This window comes from Plasmodium cynomolgi, chromosome 3 (genome assembly GCF_000321355.1).
Source record: "Plasmodium cynomolgi strain B DNA, chromosome 3, whole genome shotgun sequence".
Classification (NCBI taxonomy): Eukaryota; Apicomplexa; class Aconoidasida; order Haemosporida; family Plasmodiidae; genus Plasmodium; species Plasmodium cynomolgi.
The window spans coordinates 513,720-537,867 of record NC_020397.1 but is presented as its reverse complement, the minus strand read 5'-3'; the positions used below and the strand labels follow the sequence as shown (position 1 = coordinate 537,867).

Below are 24,148 nucleotides of genomic sequence, written 5' to 3'. Positions count from 1 at the left end.
AAAATTCGCACGTTCGCCAGATGGGCCCCATTGAAAGGCCTCACACTTCTGCGAAGCAGCTCCCGGAAGCGGCGAATTTCATGCAATGACATTGCGACGTTGTCGAAATGTTTCCCCGCGAAGGGCTGAGAGTTCAGGGTTGAGAGCTGAGATTTGTGATATGAGATTTGCGATATGAGATTTGCTATCTGAGATTTGCGATCTGAGAGCTGTGAATTGCGATATGATAGCTAACGACATGCTAGCCTCCAAATTCACAGCGTCAGTCGAAAAGATACATGATGCATATGAACAGCACACGCGCAGCTACGCGCGCAGCAGTCTCAGGCATCAGCCCCCCGTTTTGGGCACAGAACAAAGGATGGAGTAAAATGCCCAGGCTGAACGGGGGGAAGCTGACATTTGTAAGCAGCAAAAGGAAGGTCTCCCACCTTAACTACACGCATGCAGGGGGATACTACTATCACCCCTTTACCAAACATGGAAAGAATGAAAAGATAAAAATTTGCAAAAGTGCACAGAGAGGTGTAGGAAGCTTCACCGAGTACCAACAGAACAATACTATGTCCAGTAGGAGGAAAAAAAAAATCTACCTGTGTGCCTTAATTTTTTCGGGTGTGTTCGGATACGCTACCCTTAAATGGAACGAAAAAAGGGACGTCACTTATTTCCTGAGTGAAATGAAAGAAATATCAGATGATATTTTCGATAAGCTAGATAACATCGTGCTGTTCGTTTTAGATAAAAACAAACTGAGGGAAGAGAAAAAAAGAATCCAAGAAATTAAAAGCGAAATTGAAAAACTAAATCTTAAGCATATTAATTACTTGTATACTTACCATGAGGAAAGCAAAGATTACGCTTGCTATTTGTACAAAGGTCGGCGCAGGAGAAACATCACCAAGGAGGAGTTAAGTGCCGACACGGTTAAGGAAATTTTCGAGCCATTTTTCACGCCAGTCAGCGAAGACTACGAGAAGGTGAACGAGGGAAATAAGGGCAACTTCCCGGTCTGCGTGACGCATGACACATTTGAGAAGGAGGTACGAGTGGGGAAAAAGGCTCCCCAGTGGGTGCGTGGGGGAATAACCCTAATATGGGGGCATCCCTTTTGGACACCCCCTAAATGGTACACCTTTACCCCTACACAGGGGCAAGATCACGAAAACGCGCCCTTTCCTCCCGCAGATTATTGAAGACTCGAAGAGAAACGAAATACTTCTGGTTCTGTTCGAGAACACCTGCTTCTTGTGCTTCTTGTACAAGCCTTTTATAAATACCCTACACAAACTGTTTAAGGAGAACAATGTGAGGACGTGCGCCCAGCAGCTTTTGCCCAGCAGCTTTTGCCCAGCAGCTTCTGCTCAGCAGCTTCTACCCAGCAGCTGTTACCCTGCTGCTGTTACCCTACTGCTGTTACCCTACTGCTGTTACCCTACTGCTGTTACCCTACTGCTTATCCCCCCAATTGGGTAACGCTTTAATGTGTATTATTTCCCCCGTCCTCCCCGCCGCACCCTTTGCAGATTCAGCTGAAGCTGAAGAAGTATAATATAGAGAAGAACGACTACGCGCCCAACATGATAATCTGCAGGGGCACCCCGACCTTTTTGCTTTACCACAAGTACTTCACCCATAAAAAGTGCAGCGCCGCGTTATCCGTGTTCCCTCCCCCTCTCCTCCCTGCACATGCACGCTCACTTGCAAACGTGCATCTGCATGTGTGCATGTTCCTATACCCATATGAACATCCTTACTCCCCCCTGCAGCGGCAAGGGAAACAAACTGGATGAGTACAAACCGAATGATATCATCAACAAAATTGATCAAGTGAGTTCGCGCGTCTGTGCACATTCGCTCGTTTTGCATACCCACATTCGTTGCACACATTGCTGCAAATGTTCTTCCCCATCATTCGCAGATTATTAAATCCCCAAAAGACATCAAAGAGCAAATGCTGGAGAAGGCAGAGTTAATTCACACAAGGATGCATCAGTTTGGCTACCTGACCATGTGGTATGTTTGTATCATTGCTGACTTGTCACTTTTTTGTGGTTAAATGGAGTGCATATGTGTGATATATGCGCCTTTGCGTGTTCCACATTTTTTTACTTTTTCAACTTGCTGCTTCCCCCCCCCTGACAGGATGACGGAATCGAAAATTATAGAAAACATGCTCATAAGAAGACACGTGAAGGACATTCCAAATGTATGGGCAGTCGACAACAGAGAGAACGTGAACTCGTTACATGTGTTTTGCTTTTTTTTTTTTTTTTTTTTTTGCATACGCTTATGCTCGTTTGGAGGGTGCCCCCCTTCGGTCGCGCTTTGCTAACATATGTGGCGGCGTCAACTGTGCATAGTTTAATTCAGTGCAGCTTAATCGAATTTGCTGCGAATGCTACACAATTTCAACTTTCTCCCGTTCCTCCCCCCCCAGACCAATGACGATGACGTCGTTTACAATGAAATATTAACTGCTCTCATAGAAGAAGACACACAGAGGAACGATTTAATTGAAGACAGTTTGAATTATACCAAGGAGAAAATAAACGCAGCTGAGAAGAGTTGCTTTGTAGCGGCCATGGTGAGTGTATAAAAATTACACATGCGGGTGCCCTTCTCGTCTATGTAGATTGAGCCCACATGAAAGTGTACCCCCCTACGTAGTCCCGCGCAACTGACCACGTCACAAATAGTCAGCGTAAACGTAAGTGTAGTCGCCATGTAGCACATTTGCATGGGGATGTTTATTTTTTTAATTTTTCCCTCAGATGATGGCCAACGAGTTAATTGACGAGGAAAAGAAGAGGTACGAAGTGAGCTAAATGTGATTGTCTGTTCAGAATTTTTTTTTTTTTTTACCAGAAATTATAGAACAAAAAAAAAAAAAAAAAAAAAAAAAATAAAGACAGTAGGAAAAAAAATGCCATAAAGGACGGTAGCAAAAAGTATGGCGGTGTAGGATAGACCCCTAAATAGCTACAACAAATAGAACAAAACTTAATAAAGAAAAGAGAGAAGAAGCATCCCAATTTGTAAATGCACCAGTTAATATCATAGTTTTGGCTTTTTTTTTTTTTTTTCACATTTTTAAATGTGTGCAAAAAAGCAAAAAAATGTATGAACGTTCAGAAAGTTTTCCCAACACGAATAGCTATTTTGTTCCATTTTAAAGTGTGCAAAAAAAAAAAAAGGGGAATTAATCAGCCCGTTTTGCTGAGCATAAATGTAGAACAAAATTGGATCCTTCGTTCAAGCAGTTTGTGTTTGGTTTTAGCGTTTTTGCCAGGAGGGGAATATTCTTCTTCAGCATCGTGATAATTTTATTCTTCCTATGTGTACACCAGCATGCTGAAATGGCTGGGGCTTTTGCTTTTACAGTTTTGAACGTGGCATATGGGTGTATATATGTGTATTTGCGTGTTTATGTGTATATGTACATGTACGAATAGCAACCCTTGTGTATGTTTTTTTTTTTTTAATCCCCCTTTTGCGCGAACAACGCGGTATTTACTCCTACAGACGGTGATAGGAAAGAAAAAGAAAAGAAAATATACTGTCGTATGTTTAAATTTTTTTCGCGTTTTTTATTTTTTGAGTCCATTTAAAGTTGCACCCCTTTGTCCACCTTTTCATCTTACATGTTCCAATCCACGCGTGGCTATTTCCCCCCTTTTTTTTCGTTGTTTTAGTTTTTAGCCTTCCACCAATTTTTCCATTATTTTTGTTCCCACGTTTTTGCACCCTCCCCTTTTGTTATTGGCTTTTACGCCTGGCTGTGATGCCGCACATGCTTTGCATTTTCCCACTAGACATAGCTAAACAGACCTTTAAATAAATTGCAGCTTTTGCGCGGCCGACAGCGTATGAAACAATCCTCTAAAGGCTAATCATTGTCAATGCAGATGAGGAGATCCTGCCAGTGTTATTCCTTTTAACTGCCCATCAAATGTTTCGCATTTAAGAGGTATTTTTTTATTTTTTTGCGAAAAGGTGGGCAAACCTTTTTGTCGGTGGTGGTGCTCCAGAAGAGTCTTGCTGAGATGTGTCACCCTCGTGGGGACGTTGCAGTTGTGTAGTTTCGTTTGCGGTTGCGGTTGCATTTGCAGTTTCGGTTGCAGTTTCCGTTGCAGTTACAGTTGGCGCGCCGGTCAACCGTGCAAGACACGCGTGGACGTTCGCCCGGCTCACACACGTGCTCATAGCACATAGCGCGCGCAGCACCACCCGCAAAATGGGGAAGTCCAGAAAACTAAAGAACCTAGTTAAGAACGTGCAGTTTTTCGTCAAAAAATGTAGAGAGAAAAACAAGAAACTGCTCTCCCTGAGCAGTCTGGACGAAAAAGACGAAATGCTCAACTCGGGAACCTTCACAGATGAAAAAACAAATGGTAGTAAAAGCTTCAAGGAAAATTCTGCTGAAAATATTTCCAAAATGTCAAGCGAATCCAAGTACGACATATCACACGCAGATTTCGCCACTACGTATGGCAGCCAGTTGAGAAGATCACAGACACAGGGGAATTTGAGTACCTTGTCTGATTATTTCGACAGAAGAAGTGGTAAGAAAATCGTTAAGTTGGGAAAAGATGGAGGGAAGAGAGAGGTGGTCGGGGGAAGCATGGACGAAAGTGCGTCATTGAATGATGAAGAAGTGAGAACGGAAAAGAGTTACACTAGCAGCGTAGAAATGAAGAAGAAAAAACAGTCCAAGGATAGCAAAATGGAGAAAATGAAAAATGAAATCATGGAATGCGACTTGCACCTCCTCAGTATATACAAAAAGTTGGAAAAGGGGTCGAAAAGTGGGCGACTACTCAGGAGAAGTGGGGCAAAAAAGGGCGCTGGTAAGGGCAGCGGGAAGGGAAGTGGCACATTGAACGTGAAGGCCCATACGATAAAGACGTACAACTCGGAGGTTATGAGCATAAAGAAGGAGCTTTCCCTGCGGAGGGGCACAACCCACGGGAAGGGGAAAACGAAGAAAGGTGGCAGGGGAAGGGGGGATGAAGCAAAAGACAGAAATGGCAGCGGAGGGGGCAAAGGAAAGGGGGAATCCCCAAAGGAACACACAAGCAGAGGAGTGAAAAAGAAAGCACACGAAGGACGCATCGAAATTAAGCACAGCTTCTCAGGAGATGCCCCCAGATTCGATTCCAAAAGTTCTTTCCTAACACGAGAAGAAACCTTTTCCAAATATCATCAGATAAGTTCTTCCAAAAACACATTTGACAATTTTTATTTCTTTCAAGAAGGACTAGCCAATAGATTGAACAAGAAGCAGAGTACATCCTCCTTCGACATTGGCTGTATGTACATGAATCATGCTATAAGCACAAGGAGCTCCAAAGATTTGGGGCCAAAGAGGCCGAAGGAAGAAGTTGTTACTACCGCGGCTGCTATGGGCGCTACGGCTGCTATGGGTGCTATGGCTTCTATAGGTGCTATGACTTCTATAGGTGCTATGGCTTCTATAGGTGCTACGGGTGCTACGCCTGCTACTGCCAGTACTACCTTTCTGAGTAGCTCCAAAAGCTTCCGCCGTTTTAAGTTTTTAAGTGACAATAAAAAGAATATCGAATATTATAAAAAAATGATAGAGAGCTTAGAAGGGACGGTGGGAAAGTCGAAGAAGAGGAGCAACAAAAGCAGCAACAAAGGCAGCAACAAAAGCGGCAGCACTACCACAGCGAACGACATCAGCTCTATAGACAGTATCATTAAAATTATAAACTGCCTTCTTCATGATTATGTCCCCAAGTTGATCGACAGATATGAGTATTATATGAATACCCTAGATGATAGGAACAAATTACTCAAGCAGAAAATTAGAGAGTCTCTAGATTTCGGGGATATTCAATACGAAGAAATAAGAGAGTTAAAATCTCAGGTGATGCAAAAGAATCAGGAGAACAAGAAACTAAATGACACTATAGAAATGTTGAAGGATAAACTGTCGTATGTTAACGAGCTTGAGTTAAAGAATGCAGAGTATTTGGACGAAATTATGCTCATGAGAAATAGGGTTACCTATTTGGAGAGACTAATTGAAGAAAATGATCAGTCCAAGGAGTCACATGAACTAAGGAAGATGAGGCATAACTTGAGAAGGCTATACAACAGAATGAAGACTGAGATGAGACACATGAAGACGTTAAAATCGAGATCTTTTAAGAGGCACAAGAGGGGGAAATTTTCCATTAAGAGGTGGATTCGTTTGGAGGAGAAGATCAGAGAGCAGCAGGCGCGCATGTTTAGCCTTGACCACCAAGGGGCTGCCACTTCGGGGCTGGCTGATGAGGGGGACAGACGTACCACTTCGGGGTTTACTAATGAGGGGGAGAGACGAGCCACTTCGGAGCTTAGCCAATCGGCCGAGAGGCAGAAAAAAGAACCAAAGCAGTGGGCAGACAAAAGCGTAGACACGAGTGATATGCATGGTGTGGAGAAACCAGTTGACGTCGTAAGCAGCGATGCCCAATGTGCGCAAACTGGAGAGGAGGGAGAAAAGGCTAAGAAGGGCAAAGTCCGAACGAAGAACAAAAAAATCAACACCATTGTAAGCAACCGCACGTTTCTGGAGCTACTGAGGAGGGAGGAGAGGATGGCGGCGCTGGGGAGAAACGGCACAGTTGGGAGAGGTGATTTAGTGAACCGAAGTGGTCGAAGTGGTCGAAGTGGTCGAAGCGGTCGAAGTGGTCGAAATGGTCCAAGTGATCGAAGTGATCGAAGTGACCGAATCAATCGGAGTAGCCTACGCTTTGGGAGCGAGAGGTGCACGCGCATCCCCAAGGAGAGCTACCCCTACTACCACTACTTCTACAGCAATATGCTGGCCCCGCCGGAGGGGAGACCTGTTGTCAGCAGAAGCCGCATCTGGGCACCAACCCAAGTGGAAAAAGAACCCAATGGTATTTTCCCCCCCAAGGTGACTCTCTCGGAGGAAAATTATTTGTCCTTGTGCAGTCAGCTTAAGGAGTGTATTTACCAGACCTATTTCGAGGAGTGCGCCGCGGAGCCGTGCGATGGAGGGCAGTCTTTGGAGAGAACACCCCGACGGTACGACGCTTCGCCTGACCGGGGAAAGCAAAACGGGGAAAATAGGGGCGCACAGAATGGAGAAAATAGGGGCGCACAGAATGGAGAAAGTAGGGGCGCACAGAATGGAGAAAATAGGGGCGCACAAAATGGAGAAAATAGGGGTACACAAAATGGAGAAAGTAGGGGTACACAAAATGGAGAAAGTAGGGGTACACCAAATGACCAGCCTCTGGGTCGAAGCCAAATGGTGAGAGTCCCCCAGTGGAAGAGTCTATTCTGGAAGGAGACCCCCCCAAGCGATGACACGTCCACCCACTCGATTAGCAGAGGGAAGAACAAATGTCACAAGCTACCATTCGACTGTTGCAACAATTTTAATAGAATTTTAACTGGCGAAATGAATTGTTCGCCTCTCCTATGGGGGTGTAACGAGGCAGCATATAGCCAAGGCAGCAGCAGCGTGGCAAACAGGAAGCGAACTGGTCGAAAGAGGTCAACCATATCGAGCAACTCCTCCTGGGAGAGAAAAGACAAGCTTAAGATGACACGTGTAGTCAGGAAGAATCACCCATTTTTACGTAATGATACGATTCGATCTAAATGCAAGAATAGGTATTATTACCACCGGGTTGGTAGAGCAACCAATGGGGAGGGCTCAGAAGGGGAAACGAACCAAATGCATAGTTGCACCAGGGGAAATGACCACCACAGAGAGGAGCAGCAGAATGAACACACATGCTTGGAAATGCCTAAGGGTGGCGGTACATACGAGTTGCACGTTCGACAGAAATGGGACAAGGGAGGGGTTGACTTCGGGGGGAAGATCCTCATGCACGGTGAACCCTATAGAAGTATATACGATAAAGAGAGAGTGGATAATTTTAAAAAATTTCTGACCATTTATAATTCACATTTTGAGGGAGACAAGAAGGGTAGCTTCATTGGCAGTTTTTTAAAAGAACAGAGTGGTCCAACATCTGAGATGACTATGTGGGACCAAGCTGTGCAGGCACAGGTGGGGGGGGAGGAAGGAGAGCACGCATGCACAGGGGTCGACACGCTCACGGTTAACAGGGTTTCGAGTAGGGATAGGGGAGATAATTCCATTGAGTGCATTAGTGGCGGAACGAACAAGGGGTATAGCAGCGCCTACCAAGTTAGCAGCCTTTACAACTGCTGTCGTGTTAATCCGCTTTGCAGCTCACGCCATTCAAATGAGGTCCACAATGTGAGCAGCAATTCAGCGATGGGTACTGCAGCGATGGGTACTGCGTCGATCGGTACTGCTGCGATGGGTACTGCGTCGATCGGTACTGCAGCTATCGGCACTGCTGCAATCGGCACTGCTGCAATCGGCACTGCTGCAATCGGCACTGCTGCAATCGGCACTGCTGCTATCAGCACAGGGAGTAGAGGAGGGCATGGCAGCAACGACTTCGACACAAGTTGGGGTGCGCTTGACGTAAAAATGGGGACCCCCCCCTTTGCAGCGAACAGTAGCAACTGGCCAGGAGTACTCCCTGTCAGCAAGGGGGACACGAATGGAAGTGCCCCCCCCCACTGGTTAAATCCACTTCTTCACAGAGGAGTGCCACACGTGACTCATATTCCCCCTCTCCGCTTACCCCCAAATGGAGTTCGATCTACAGGGAATGAAACAATTAGGTATCACAATTCACTTAATCAGTTTTTCGATATAAACACGAAGGATTTTGAAGCCATTAATAGGTACCTACACGGTCATGTGTTGTACACACAAGAACAAACACAAATACACACACGGGGGGAGGGGGGTGACATGTGACATATGACATGTGACAGAGGTGCTAAGTCGTATTGGTGGTGGCTGGGTCATACAAATGAGAGTAGAGCCCACCGCATGGCTAGTCAGCGGTGTGTGCAGTGGAGAACAATGTCAAGAGAGGCACTACGAAATGGAGTGCCCCGCAACCACGACGGCTTTTTTTTTTTTTTTTTTTGTATAAGATTGGGAATGCTTCTTTCTCTGGGTAGCTAACCACACGAGGATCATCTACCGTGTTCGTTACGCAACGTATGAAAAAGTAATTATGCGTACGTGATGGTGGTGCCTTTAAACTGCGCCCCCTTTTGTGTGTCATCTCTACGGGGGGAATTTTCCAGTGGAGCGCGCGGCATACACCTTGACATCGTGGTGTTGCTGTACGAGTGGACACCAATGAGGAGGGCAGGGAAGAAGAAACTTACCTGGTTAGGCCCTTTCATATTGGGAGGAAGGAGCTGTTTCCATAGTGTCCTTTTCGTATGGTGTGTGGGTGGAGGGGGTATAACCCGATCACTTCTCCCTTTGGAAAGTGGGACTGCTGACCCAGTTAAGTAAAGTAGCTTCTTCCCCTCCCCACACACACACACTGGGACGCCCCATTTTATTTCCTGCCGCACAATTGCAACTGTTTTTTTTCTTTAACCAAGGAAACATTCGTCACCTACACTTTGAAAGCACCTCCTCACAAATGAGTGATACCACAGAGTGCCTCCCAGATGAGTCAATCTGCTCACAGTTCGTCAAGGGCAAAAATGGAAATAGTAAAATGGGAAAAAGAAACAAAAAAAAGTGCATTTTTCTCCTTTTGTGACTATATACTCCTCATTTGAGGCCATACGGGGGAACGGCAAAAATGGATGCGCAGGGAGTAAAGCTTGCCGAGTTTTTGACATCATATAGGTTCAAATTAGCAGCACAGGATTGCCCCCTTGTTTGTGCTTCTGCTTGTGCTTTTTTTTTTTTTTTTTTCCTTCTTTTTACCCCTTGTCGTGTTCTCTGCGTGATGTATGATGAGTTATTCTGCCAGCTCCGAAAAGGTGCACTTTACCCCATACCACATATACCACTCATCTGTAGTAGCCCTGAAATGAAAGCAATTTGGAGCGCCCTTCCTCCCTCTGCTGATCCGTAAAAACGTGAACAGTCGAAAAAGGGCGGCAATATTCTTCTCAACGCTGTACAGAAAATTGTGAGCATATATATGCATACCTATCCAGATGTACAAGCTTGTGCGATGCTTTGCTAGATCCAAAGTTGTGTGCTCCCCCATCTAATCCAGGAGTTAGTAAAAAAATATAAAACAAAATTGCTCCTTCCTTCCCGCCACCCGCATCGCAACGATTGGAAGCTCTTTGGAAGAGTAACACATCGAAGGGAGAGATACAAGTGCCTCCTTACGCTTCCCCATTTTTGCTGAGTTAAACATAAAAAAGGGGAAGAAAAAAAAAAAAAGAAACATATACATATACAGTACGTATATATATGTATGTATTATAATATTACGTGAAGGAGATTCTGCCTCCTCCTCCTCCCCCTCCCCCCTGAAGTGTCCGTGCAAAGAAGCCAGACTACTTCCAAGTAGGGCAGTTTCCCAAGAGTTTTTTTTTTGCCCATTTGGAGGGGGGGGGAGAATACACGTCACATGCACAGGTGCACCTGCAGGGGTTTCGCGCTAGCACGTAGAAGCGTAAAAAAAGGGAACCCCCATGTGAGTGGCTCCCCAGTGAGTATTAACCCATTGCGGCATAACTCACTGAGTATTAACCCATTGCGTTATAACCCACTGAGTGTTAACCCATTGCGTTATAACCCGCTGCGCCTTAACCCGCTGCGTTTGAACCCCTTCCGTTTGAACCCCCTCCGTTTGAACCCCCTGCGTGGCGCCCCGGACAGAGCCAGAATGGTGCTGGACATCAACCTGTTCAGGAAGGAAAAAGGGGGCAACCCCGATAAAATTAAAGAGTCGGAAAGGAAGAGGTTCCATGACGAGACGAATGTCGATAAGGTAATCGAGTATGATGAAAAGTGGAGAAAGTGCATTTTCAAATTGGAAGAATTGAAAAAAAATATTAACCTGGTGAATAAAGAAATAGGGAACAAAAAGAAGGAGGATAAAAATGCAAATGTGGAGGATTTAAAAAAAAAAGTTTGACGATGAAGGAGGAAATCCCTCAGCTGCAGAATCAGGAAAGGGACTTACTCAAGCAGAGAAATAGATACCTCAGTAAGGTGGGTAATTTACTTCACAAAGACGTGGTCACTTCGAATGACGAGGATAACAATAAGGTAGTGACCACCTGGGGGGTGTGCAAAAGGCTAGAAGTGACAACTGATGAAACGTCAGAAGGGAACAAAGGTAGCAAGGGAGACTCCAAGGATGGTGGGAGCAACAAGAGGGAGGTTCCAACAAGCAGTTCGAACGGTGGTGCCGTCCACCCAAATGGAGGCATCGTCGGAAGCGGCGGGAAGAAGTACTACTACCACTTCGACCTGCTGAGGAAAATCGGAGGGGCGAACTTCAAGAAGGGCATCCAGGTGGCCGGTCACAGGGGCTATTACCTCACGGGAGCAGGCTTCCTCCTACATAATGCAATTTTGCAATACGCGATAAATTTCCTTGTGAACAAAAATTACACCCCTGTGTACCCCCCCTTTTTTATGAAGAAAAATATAATGGAGGAATGTGCCGAGTTAGATGACTTTGAGGAGACCCTCTACAGGGTTGCTTCTTCTGGAGGTAGTAGCTCCACAGCGACAACAGGGACTACAAGTGGGGCATCTGTTAACCGTACCCAGAATGAGGAGCTAAACAGAGACGACCTATTCCTCATTGCCACATCCGAACAACCACTGTGTGCACTGCATAAAGATGAAACGATCGAGTCTAAGTACCTACCCTTGAAGTATGCCGGCGTTTCTTCCTGTTTTAGGAAAGAAGCAGGAGCACACGGAAAGGACATCAGGGGCATTTTACGAGTCCACCAATTTGATAAAATTGAACAGTTCTGTGTTACTCTCCCTCAAACAAGCAACAAGGTACACAAGGAAATGATGAAAACTTGTGAGGAATTTTATCAGTCACTTAACATCCCATATCGAATCGTTAGCATTGTATCCGGGGCACTGAACAACGCTGCTGCTATTAAGTATGATTTGGAAGGGTACTTCCCATCGAGTAATCAATACAGGGAACTCGTGTCCTGTAGCAACTGTACGGATTACCAAAGCAATAATTTGAATGTTAAGTATGTCGACTCGAACGTCAAAATTAGTGTCAGCGACGTGAAGGGGGAGGGGAGCAAAAAGGGAAGCAACCAGGGTGATCAGAAGGGTGATCAGAAGGGTGATCGCAACGATTATGATGAGGTTGGAAGTGATCATGAGGAATTTTTGAAACACTTCCAAACGGAGAGTAGGAACAATGTGCATCTCCTGAACGGCACCATGGTGGCGGCGCAGAGGTTCCTCTGTTGCCTCCTCGAGAACTATCAGAACGGAGAGGGCATCGTCGTGCCGGAGAAGCTCCGCCCGTACATGAACAATGTAGAATTTATTCCCTTCATCGAGTGAGCTGCGCGGTTGATCGGTTGATTGGTTGATTGGTTGATTGGTTGATTGGTTGATTGGTTGATTGGTTGATTGGTTGATTGGTTGATTGGTTGATTGGTTGATTGGTTGATTGGTTGATTGGTTGATTGGTTGATTGGTTGATTGGTTGATTGGTTGATCGGTTGATCGGTTAAGCGGTTGATCGGTTGATCGGTTGATCGGTTGAGCGGTTAAGCAGTTAAGCAGTTACGCGGCGTAATGCAACGCGACGCGGCACCCTTTGTACCACCTGCACGGCGCTGCCACATCGGACACCACTTTGGCGTGCATCTTTTTTTTTTTTTTTTTCCCGCCCCATCATTGTTTTGAACACCTTTCACGGGGAAGATCCCCTTTTTGCAAAGCAGTAAAGATAGAACAGCAACCAGTGGGTGTAAAAGAACGCGTAGCGGCGGAAAGTTACACGCTGTGTATACGCCGTGTATACACCTTGTACACGCCTTGTACACGCCATGTTCACACCGGGAAGCTCCCCCCTCGGCTGAGACTTCAAACCAAGCAGCGCGTGTGTAGCTAGCTCATGGAAGAAAGGGGCCTATGGGCACACACAGGGGAAACCTCCTTTTTCGCAACCCACGTTTTAGGAACGAGGCGACTGCATATTTACCGAGCAGTGGGACGGTGAAAATTGGACAAAACGGGGGCATGCGGGTGGTGGCTAGCTGGGACGGTCGGAATTCATGCCATCCGTACCATCCATGCCATCCGTACCACCCATGCCATCCGTACCACCCATGCCATCCGTACCACCCATGCCATCCGTACCACCCACGCCATCGTTTGGACATCCCCCAAAAGGAATACCAACGTGATGAACACCCCTCGTGTGTACCCCCATTTGTTCTGCCTCCACTTCACCTTATCGTGGCTCCCTTTGCTATCCCCCAGGGGGGGTGTAGAGACGGTTGCGCGACGGTTGCGCGACGGTCGCCTCCAGGTATCCACCCCCACCCATGCAGCTACCCACATTGTGCCATCTGTTACGTGTCATCCGTTACGTGCCATCTGCCACGTGTCATCCGTTACGTGCCATCTGTTATATGCCATTTCCTGGCCCCGCGCAAGAAGGAAAGATCAGCATAAGCATATGAACTGACCCACTTGGCCATTTAAACAAAAAAAAAAAAATGGAAACCAAATCGCACCATTTTCGTCATAGAGTTTTGTAAAAAAAAGGGGCGCACTCAGTTCACCCCACTGACTGCAGAACGAGCAGCACTTTAGATGAAAAGAGGACAGGCGTGTAGGGGTGTGCGCGAGTATGCGCATGCGCTTGCACACGTTTCCACTATTCCACTATTCCACTATTCCATTGTTCCACTGTTCCTCTGTTCCTCTGTTCCTCTGTTCCACTGTTCCACTATTCCACTGCTCCTTTGCTGCTCTGTCACCCGCAGCACTTTTTTTTTGCGCGCCTGCCAACAGGGAAAGGCCACCGTGTGTTACTGAATGATCGCCGTTTTTTTTTGGGGGTTATTTCCCACTCATGTGTGTTTCACTCGGAATGGCCACCCGAACTGGTTGCCCCTAACTGTCGTGACTGCCCCCTGAATGGCCGCCTCGAATTGTCGCCAAAGCTGCCATCATCCCAATTTTACTGCAAAAATTAAAGACCCTCTCAAACCCTGGAGGGGCAAAAAAAAAAAATTCCAGTAAAATCGCTGCTTCCCATGTGTCATTTTTTTTTTTTTTGCTACCCTTTTTAAAAGAGGGGCGAGGAAGAAGCAACAATAATTAATAAACCCACCTGATTGTTTGTGAACTTGGGGGAATACGACAGACTTTTTGTGTTTCAATTGTGACATCCCCCATTGTGTTTGGAGCTGGCCCTTTGCCTACTTCGCTGCGCGAGGGCCTCCCCCTCTCTCAGCCGCTCTATCTGCCGCTCTATCTGCCGCTCTATCTGCCGCTCTATCTTTTCCCCTCCTATGCATGTGTGTACGGCACAGAGTGCGCAACAGCGTATACACACACTGGGCATATAGCCCCTGTCAGATGTTCTGTGGCTGCGTTTGGAGCACCTCACCCCACAACGCCTGCTTAGTGTCAGTTAAGCGGCATGTCAACGCCATTTTGAGGCTAGTGTGGCTCCACTTCAACACCTGCCTGACTCCACTTCAACACCTGTGTGACTCCATTTTAACCCCACTCGAACGCTCCCAACACATGCCCAAAACGCATTTTTGTTTCCGTGGCTAGTTCTCCAATTCCCCACATGCCCACGCTGTGTGGTGAGGCAGCTGAAGGGTGAGACAGCTGAACGGTGAGGCATCTAAACGGTGAGGCCGCTAGACGGTGAGGCTGCTAGACGGGGGAGTTGAACCCCGATTGGTGCCAGCCGCTAAACCTACACCCCAAATTGACGTAACCCTAAAGAAACGGTGGTGTAGCCAAAATGGAAGTCGCCAAACTGAAGGAAGTAAAAAGGGAAGAGAGCACAGGAAGGAGGAAAGTATATTCTACAGAAGTAGAAGAAGAAAGGGGGAGTATGCTCACACGTGTAAGATCCCAATCGAAGGAGAAACAAGGTTTTGCTAACAAGGAAAATAACACAGATGTGTCACTTGGGAAGAGTAGCAATATGAAGAAATTATTTAACGGCATTTTAGGAAGCCAGATGAAACATGCAAAGAACGTTATTGAAGGAGTGAAGGAACATCTAAGATGCACAGCAAAGGAAGCATCCAAAAATATGAACTACCCCTTTTGTAAGTCTCCTTGTAACATCGATGAGCTTAAAAACACCATCTACATTAACGAGGGGGAAATCGTCATTAGGAAAAACGCGTATAAAAATTTATTCAGCAGTAGGAGGAGAGACAACAAGGAGACGAAGGAGACATCTGATTTGAAGAAAAACGAAAATGAAGATATTTTTTCTTGCAACACGAGGGATATAATTTTTCGGGGGAGTCATAACTTTGGGTTTCATGTCGAGCTCTCTTGTGAGGAAGAAGGAAATAAAATTATCGCCTATGCGTACGATAGGGATACTAGGAAAAGGATTCCTTGTGTTTATCGTTGGACACGCATCTACTGTGATAAAAGGTGCAATGCTGTTAGTCGTAGTTTTGCTGACTCAGGTATCGCTGGAGGGGGTAGCACCATTGAATCGATTGACACCGTTGGTAGTGCTCCAGATGGGGGGAGCCACCATGACATAGCGCAGTATGGCAGCGAGTACGAGTTAACTTGCGATGATATAGGACTCAAAATTTGTGTCGAGTGTTCCTACTTGAATGATGCACAGTTGATAGAAGGCACTCGATGTAGGGATCCTCGGAACAGAGAGGGGACCTCGGTAGGAAGTCGGTACGAGAGCGATGCGAGTGTCGATAGTAAGCATGCTGACCACTCACGTTGCAGTGATGTGCAGCTATATAACGACGCTTCCTCATTTAAGAATAGCTTCACGGATAGTAATGACCGAGACGGGTCAGGAGTGTATTCACATGACACAACTGCATTCCGACGTGGAGATCGAAGCAGTGGTCCGTCCCGCTCGTCAAGTCGCGTCCCTCCCACGAGCACCAACCATCATATGAGTAGGACAAACGAAAGAGGAAACCTCCACAGCATTAAGAAAGAACGATTTAATTTGGATCCATACGAATCATCCCTGAAGGAAAAGAATTACATACGTGCTCCCCTCGAAAAGAGTGACCATGTCTCCAGCAGCTTCCCCCTCTCCTGTGAGAAGTATTGCGGAGTGGCAGTGGCCGAAGTAGGACCATTCAGTCTAAACGAAAAAACGAAAAGAATGCTGCAAACAGTCATACAAAATGATATCATAAGGTATCCAATATACCTTGTCCGGAAGAGTACCCAAACTGATGATAAGGTTGGAAAATATTATCGAGAGGAGGACTCACTTAATCTCATTCCTTCAGGTGCAAAACAGAGAGTAAAACGTTTCGATACCTACAATGACTGCACAAGCGTAGATGAAAACAGCCTAAGCTCAAACGTAGAGAGTGAACAGGACGATCACCTACACATGCTTCATATCCACAAAAATGAGATCAAACTAGTCAGTCAAAGTAACAGAACCACACAGATGTGGATTCACAAATTCAGTGATATTTATCCCTATGTAGAGTTTGTTCGTCATAAGGATAGTATCAATAGCGAGTTTTTTCTCCACACCAGCGACTCAGAATACTATGTGTGCAAATGTCTGCAGAAAAGACATCGAGATTTAATTACTATCATACTGAGGTACATGCATGCCAATTTGCAGATACTTAATGAGTACATTTTTAACAATATCAATCAGAGCTTTCAAAATAAAAAAACGAAGAATATATTTGACAATGTAGATGTAAATTCCATTTTGGAAAATGTGAACAGGGAGCTTCTCACTCATCGAAAACTCAACCACAAGTACCTGCAGAAGATAAAGAAGCTGCGTGGAGAGAAAAATATGCTAGAGGAGGATCTGAAGAATACCATCGAGGCGTTTCAGACTCAGCTTGGTAGGTTCTCCTCTCCCCACGGGGTGGGGGGGGGTGTCTCTCAATACACGCATGCGAGTTTATATACCACAAATGGACGTGAGAGCCTGCCGCGCGGATCACCTATACGGCGTATCTATGCGGCGTATCTATGCGGCCTACCCATTCGACTTTACTATTCAGCCTTACTATTCAGCCCTACTATTCATCCTTACTGTTCAGCCTTACTGTTCAGCTTTACTATGCCACCCATGCTGCCCCTCCCCGCAGACACCGTGAAGCGCTTCAAAGACGAAAACGAGCTAATCAAAACGAATGAACACCTGATGAAGGAAATAAAGCTGTTACAGGATAAGTATAAAAATGTGGACTTGTTTTTTAAGAACAAGGTAGGAAAATCGGAGAGAGAGGAAATATCCCCTGTGCACGAAGCATCTCTGTGTCAGTCTATTTGCATACCTTTGTAATATCCCCATTTGGTTACCCACCCTTGTGTGTTTTTCTCTCTTATCCCTCCAACCCCATAACAGTACAAGCTCCTACTGAACGATATCGAACGGTATAAAAAATTGGTGGACGAGAGAAAGACAAAGGTAAGTGACCCTTCTCCTTCCTATAGCTTCTCTCACCGTAACGGGAACACGGACTGTTAATCAATCGAAGAGGGTGGTGATGTCTGTGATACCTTGTCCATCCCTCTGCACACAGTCAACCCTTTTTTTTCCCTCTAATGCACAGGCCATCTCGCAGGAAGCAGAAACGCTACGGGCAAAACTGGAGGCCGTTGAGCAGGAAAAGGTTAGCAAGGTGGAAAGGGGGGACACTCTCTAGAAAGGGATGGTGCAGCCCTCCCCCCCTTTCGTCATCCTCAAAAAAATGTTTCGTCTACCCAAATGACTTGCGTACCTTCTACCCCTCACAGAACGAGCTGCGAAGAGAGACCGTTAAGATAAACAGCTATTACCAGGACGAGAAAAGAAGCAGAACGGAGCTGGAGAGTCGGCTGGAGGACCTAAGTTTGAAGATGGAGAGTCTGAACAAATCCCTGGAGGTATAGCCGACGATGCGACTTCCTTGGGGTGGCGGGGCGCTTTGTCCGCGCTTTTTCCGCGCCTTGTCCACGCGTTATCCCTTGGCAGATATCCCTAAACGGTGCACTATCAACGTGTTGCCGACGATATGGTTGAGCACCCCCTCCCCCATCCATGATGACATCGCTTCACATCGTATCGCTTCCCTTATCACCTCCGTAAAAATAGGAAGAAAAAAGCAAAGGGAAAAGCTCCTCCGAGTGCATGAAGGAAATAGAAGAGCTGAGAAAAAACAACATAATGTTGCACCAGAAAAATGTAGCCATATCGGATGAGGTGAACCTTCTTGTCACAGAAAAAAACAGACTCTCCAAGATGGTTGACTCGCTCACGAAGGGTAGGGAAAACACGGAGTGGCGCTCCGCAAATACAACTAAGGAGTACCCACTGAGGCGTCTTCACGTTTGCAGATGAACGGGGACACACCCGTTGGGGACGCATAAATTTACTCTCTCACCGTGTCTCACATTATTGGCATTTTTTTCCATCCTAGATATTGAGAAGGCCAAAACGAACGGAGGTCTTCGAAGCGCGGAGAGTCAGAAGTAAGCACAGCAGGAATGGCGGCGCGGGGTGCAGTGGCCTAGCATGCCATCATGTGCCGATTGAATGGCCCCTCAGGGATGCGTTTCTCCGTGCAGTGGCAGACGGCGTGCTTTAAGTCGGCTGTTTTGCTTCGCCATTTTGCCTCCCTACAGCGCTACCACCGCATCATCCCATCGCCGCGTCGATTCACCCCCTCACCGTGCCGCTTCCCCCTTCAGGAAAGGCCCTAAGCCCCCCCCCAGTGATGCCCCCAACCAAAGGTGAGTTGCCAAAAAGGGTGCCTCCCTGCAACCGCAAAGAAGTTTAAGCGCCCCTTTCCATCGATACGCATGCTAAGTTACTCCCGCTACGCATAACTTACTACCGCTACGCATAAGTTACTACCGCTACGCATAAGTTACTGCCGCTACGCATAGCTTACTGCCGCTACGCATAGCTTACTGCCGCTGCGCATAGCTTCCTGCCGCTACACCCACCATTACACACACCGTTACCCCCAGCGAGGAAGACCACCGGAAGCTACTAAAAGAAGTCGCAGCCCTACGGGGAGAAAACGAGCTTTTAAAAAAAAGAATAAAAAAGTTTGCGAAATTTAATTCTATGGCCTGAGTGTCTAATTGTTTTGTTTGTTTTGACTCCCCCTTTATTGTTTTTCACGCATACACTTTTTTCTCTCCATTTTTCTCTCCTTTTTTTCTCTGCTCTTTTTCCCCGTCCAATGTTACCTGTTGTGCTGTGTGACGAGGGATGGAGAAAAGGCTTACACCGTTGGTGTCTTGCTCCAAAGACACACACACACACGTGTGTCCTCTATCCCCTATCGTCTATCCTCCATCCGTGCACCGATTCTTCCTTCTAGATTCTCAAATTTCAAACTTTGTTGTTCGTTCATTTATGTAAATGTTTGTTGTTGATTTGGAAAAAAACGGACAGAGAGGTGGGACCGTTCCAAATGGGAAAAAAAGGAGGTGGCAAAAAGGGAGGCGGTAAAAAGGAGGCGGTAAAAAGGAGGCGGTAAAAAGGAAGCGGCGAAAGGGAAGAGGCAAAAAGGAGGCGGTGAAAGGGACGCGCCGCTATATGTGCGGGTGCACCAGGTGTGCTACACCTCCAAGGGCCGCGTTAAGGCAGTTGGGTTTTCCTCATATTTCGTATTTACTTATTTTCTCATTTTATTTTTCCCCTTTCTCCTTCTTCTTCTTCTTCCTCCTCCTCCTCCTTCTTTTTTTTTTTTTTTTTCCTTTTTCGCCACGAATGGGACATAGGGAGCAAGCACGCAGGGGGCGCTCGGGTTGATAATTTACATTTAAAATGGAGCGGAAAGAGAGGAGAGAGAAAGAAGGGAGAGAAGGAAAGGGGGAGAAGGGGAAAGGTATAATAAAGCGAGGCGGAATATAATATAATATAATATGGTGAGGTAAATGGAGGGAAGGCATACCGTGGGCGGAGGGGCCCCCGCCCCAAGGGAGTAGGGGCACATGGGAGGAGGGGGCACCTGCTTCCGCGCACGTTATCGAATTAATAAGGTTAATTATTGCGAGCAGGGGGTGGGGGAAATTTGGGGCGCCCATCACACGAGTTGCGCGGAGGATCGGCTCGGCTTGGCTCGGCTTGGCTCGGCTAGGTTCAGCTCAGCTCGGCTAGGCTGTCTGCCCACTGGCCACGGCGCTCACCACACCGACCACCGCCTAGTAGTTGCACAGCTTGACGAGCATGTCCCGGAACTCTTTAAAGTCGATCTCCCCGTCGTTGTTCTGGTCGACCTCCTTGAGCACAGTCTTCCAGCAGTCGGACCCCACGTCACTCAGCCCGAACAGCTGCGCCAACTCGTTGGCTGATATCTTCCCCGAGCCGTCTTTGTCGAACAGTTTGAATGCCTTCTCCAAACGTTCAGTAGACAACAGTAACTTCCTATCAATAGCAACGGTTAGAAACTCCGAGTATTCTATGTACCCATTTTGATCCAAGTCAATGGAGCCCAAAATTTGATCTACCTCATATTCAATCGCTGCATTATCCAAATCACTCGTATCTTCTCCCTTCAATTTTAGCAGTTCCTTATAACCTATTATTAATTCGTTTCGATCTAGCTGTCCATCTCCATTCTTATCCATACGTTTAAATATTTTGGTGAGTTCCTTTGTCTCATCTATTGTTGTTAGTTTTGATCCCATGTACAGCAGAGCTGCCTGTGCTAACTTTTGAGTGCTTTGAAATTGTCTTATATTGGTTATACTCAGCTCGAGGGAGGGGATGTCGATGCTTACGTTGTCCTTACTCGTCATGAGTCTTATCCACTCATGCTCTAGTGCGTCTCTGGCGGAAATTCTCACTGCACTAGTGTACATGAGCATTTTTCGAATCAGGTCCTTTGCCTTATCACTGATTTTTTTAAATTGGGGCAGGTCGAATGTATACTTGCCCGTCTCGACTTTCTTCAGGATGTCGTATTCGTTCGATCCGTTGAAGGGCGGGCATCCTGCGGTGGTGAGGAAAAGAAGTGGCGCGGTGGTGAGGAAAAGCGGTAACGCGGTGGTGACGCAACGGGGTGACGCAACGGGGTGACGCAACGGGGTGGCGCAACGGGGTAAGGCGGCGATGAGGCGGTCGGACGGGCCACACTTCGGCGCGCCCGCGCTGCGCGGAGACCCACCTGAGAGCAAAATGTAGAGGATGACGCCGCAGGACCAAATGTCGCACTTCTCGTCGTACGTGCCGTGCAGTACGTCAGGCGCAATGTAATACGCAGTGCCGATTTTATCCTTCATCTTCTTGCTGTATTCGAAATGCGTGGACAAGCCAAAGTCAATAATTTTAATAATAATGTCTTCTTTGTTTTTTGTCTCCAGCAGAATATTCTCAGGCTTCAAATCCCTATGCACGACGTTATTTTTGTGCATGTAGGTGATGCCACTCAGAACCTGCTTTATAATGCGTGCGGCATCTACTTCATAGAATCTCTTCCTGCTAATAATTTCGTCGAATAGTTCTCCCCCAGAGTAGACATCAGACACCAAGTAGTAGTAATTATTGTCCTCAAAAAATTCATATAGCTTCATGATATTGATATGGTCTAACATCTTTAACAGTTCCACTTCCCTCAACAGACTTTGCTTATCCGTTTTTCTCTTTACATGCTTCTTACTTATCACTTTGATAGCGTACTCATGTCCTGTGTGTTTGTCTCTACTGAGGATTACTTCTCCAAAGGATCCTTTCCCCAAAATTTTTATTCCCTTATATTGCTCATTAAATACCACGTTGCTATTTTGTATGAACATGCCTGGTCTTAACTTACTATTGTTAAAACTATTTTGGACAATTTTTTTAGATATTTGCATGTTATTTTCTTTCTGCTCCCCTTTTCCATTGCTTCCTTTCAAGTTCTTTTTATAGCTTCCTTTGCTTTCTTCATTTTGTGTGTCGTTTGGCGTGGAGATTTCTTGACCCATTGTTTCGACAGAATGTTGAAAGGGGGAAGCACAGATACCTTTTGTGTGGTCCTTAGGAGGGGATGCAGCAGATTAGGGCTTGACGCTGGAGACTTGGGTGAAGTGAAACCGGCAGGAAAAAGTGGATTGACGTGGGAAGTGAATCAGGACGGGCATAAGGGGAAAAAGATAAAAAAGAAACAAAAAAAAAAAAAAAAAATAACATAAACATGAGCACGAATATCGACATTAACATCAACGTGAATGTGCGTGTGAGTAGGAACATGGTCAGTTTTTCTCCAGTTCTCTCTTTCCCACTTGGCCGCTTCTTAAATTTTCCCTTTTTTTTTTTTTTGCTAATCTTCTGCTGCTGACGTGTAAATGTGCACACATGTATGCATGTGTACGGTTTTTTATCGGCTGGTCAGAAAAAGTGAGGGATAAAAAGGAGGTAAACAGGGTGCAAAAAAAGGTGGTGTAAAGGCAAACACAAAAAAAAGGCATGGGAATTTTTTCATACAACTTCACATCAGTTCGCAGCAACTTCGCGGCAACTTTGCGCCTTCTGGACCAGCACGAACAAAACACATGGGAACACATGCACGCGTAGGTATGCATCTCTCACTTGTGCGCCTCCTGCTGCGTGGGAGCCCCCCCAGCAGTTCGCCCGCGCATGTATAACGTGCGTGCACATGTTTGTATGTGCGCGTTTGCCCTTTCCCCTCGCCGACTCAAATGTGCATGTGTTTAAAACTCCTTTCTCTACATGTTTTGCTGGAAATGATGATTCGGCCATTTGGAGCATATTTCGAGTTTTCCCCCTTGGCTTTTCTCAACTAGTGGCGCAGTTTTAGCCGTTTTGCCGACTTAACCACAGCTAGCCATTTTTAGGCGATTTCCCCATTTTGGCTGTTTTTTTTTTTTTTTTTTTGGTGTGTGCATGCCCCCCCAAAAGGGAAAATCACATGCACAAGCAAGGCGATTTTGTCGGCCACGCGCGGGGGGGAGGCAAGCGGCACAAGGGATCACCGCAAATGAGTGCAACAAACCTGTACAGGCTTAATCTCATTTAAGCATGCGCATGGCGAGCGTAGAGAAACTCCCGAGGAAGAAGCTCACACGGGAGTTGGCACAACCCCTTTTTCACATTTTTACGTGGCACTTTGATGTAGCATTTTTTGCGTCTTATTTTTTACGTCTTATTTTTTACGTCTCGTTTTTTACGTCTCGCTTTTTACGTCTCATTTTTTACATCTCATTTTTTACATCTCATTTTTCACGTCTCATTTTTTACGTCGCGCTTTTCCGCGCACGCCTTGTGGGCTCGCTTCCCAAAGGAGGCATCTTTGTGAAATGTTTTAGTTACCGTGCGTTGCAACTCTCGGGGGGGAGGGTATATTTTTATCTTTATCTTTGGTACGTTCTTCCCTTTACCTGTCGATTGTTCGAGTGGAGTCCTAATGTGAAATGGTCTTAAAACGACAGGAAGTGTAACATGTAAGTTTTTTTTTTTTTTTCACACAGCAACGTAGAGGAGGTCTATTCACACGAATGTTTGCCAGAATTTTCCCCCTCAAAAAAAAGAAAAAACGCATAAAAAAGTTAGTGCCATGTTGGTAAAAAATTCATGAAGGGGGTTGCAACGGTAAAGATAATGGATGCCGCGGAGGCAGGCACTTCTACGGTAATGCCACACCAGTGAAGGGGTCTCATTGAACGGAGTTATTTTATTTTTTTCTCATTACTCGAGAGGATGATTTGTGGAGATGCCCCTCTGAGGGCACATAACGTACGAGCACAAAGTTGGGGAGGAAAGGTTGGGTCCCACCTTAACGACACACACACACACGGGCAGCGTATCACAATTGGGGACGTAACACGGGGGGCAAGCAAAGGGGTTGGAGGAAGCTGAGCTTACTTCAAAATGGGGCTACTACACGACTGGAGGAGTTCGCAGCTCGTTGGTCGGTTTTTTGTCAGCTTGTTTGCCAGCTTTTTTGTCAGCTTGTTTGCCAGCTTTTTTGTCAGCTTTTTTGTCAGCTATTTTATCAGCTACTTTGCCAGTTTCTTTGTCAGCTTGATTTCGCCAGTGTGTTCTCTTTCGTTTTTTTTTGCAAAACGCTATTGGACACTTACGAGTGATGGAAAAAAGTTACGTGTGTAGAACCTCGA

The 24,148-nt window shown here is 46.2% G+C and overlaps 5 protein-coding genes across 5 annotated transcripts; 4 read left to right on the top strand and 1 right to left on the bottom strand.

The window, feature by feature from the left end:
• Positions 1-278: 278 nt before the first annotated feature.
• PCYB_032160 (thioredoxin) lies at positions 279-2,828 on the top strand (the record flags this gene model as incomplete). The annotated part of the gene is made up of 8 exons (XM_004220886.1): positions 279-1,043; positions 1,189-1,308; positions 1,527-1,624; positions 1,770-1,830; positions 1,922-2,016; positions 2,146-2,236; positions 2,441-2,587; positions 2,775-2,828. 8 exons carry the CDS (start codon positions 279-281, stop codon positions 2,826-2,828), a joined length of 1,431 nt encoding a protein of 476 aa, XP_004220934.1.
• A 1,409-nt stretch (positions 2,829-4,237) lies between these two features.
• PCYB_032150 (hypothetical protein) lies at positions 4,238-8,510 on the top strand (the record flags this gene model as incomplete). Its single annotated transcript, XM_004220885.1, has 2 exons — positions 4,238-8,200; positions 8,364-8,510. The coding sequence occupies 2 exons, from the start codon at positions 4,238-4,240 to the stop codon at positions 8,508-8,510; spliced, it is 4,110 nt and encodes a 1,369-aa protein (XP_004220933.1).
• A 2,238-nt stretch (positions 8,511-10,748) lies between these two features.
• PCYB_032140 (seryl-tRNA synthetase) lies at positions 10,749-12,418 on the top strand (the record flags this gene model as incomplete). Its single annotated transcript, XM_004220884.1, has 2 exons — positions 10,749-10,994; positions 11,030-12,418. The coding sequence occupies 2 exons, from the start codon at positions 10,749-10,751 to the stop codon at positions 12,416-12,418; spliced, it is 1,635 nt and encodes a 544-aa protein (XP_004220932.1).
• A 2,434-nt stretch (positions 12,419-14,852) lies between these two features.
• Positions 14,853-17,968, top strand: PCYB_032130 (hypothetical protein; the record flags this gene model as incomplete). The annotated part of the gene is made up of 5 exons (XM_004220883.1): positions 14,853-16,932; positions 17,182-17,300; positions 17,442-17,504; positions 17,650-17,709; positions 17,834-17,968. The coding sequence occupies 5 exons, from the start codon at positions 14,853-14,855 to the stop codon at positions 17,966-17,968; spliced, it is 2,457 nt and encodes an 818-aa protein (XP_004220931.1).
• A 2,265-nt stretch (positions 17,969-20,233) lies between these two features.
• On the bottom strand, positions 20,234-21,997 carry PCYB_032120 (calcium-dependent protein kinase putative; the record flags this gene model as incomplete). Its single annotated transcript, XM_004220882.1, has 2 exons — positions 20,234-21,024; positions 21,199-21,997. 2 exons carry the CDS (start codon positions 21,995-21,997, stop codon positions 20,234-20,236), a joined length of 1,590 nt encoding a protein of 529 aa, XP_004220930.1.
• Positions 21,998-24,148: the final 2,151 nt, after the last annotated feature.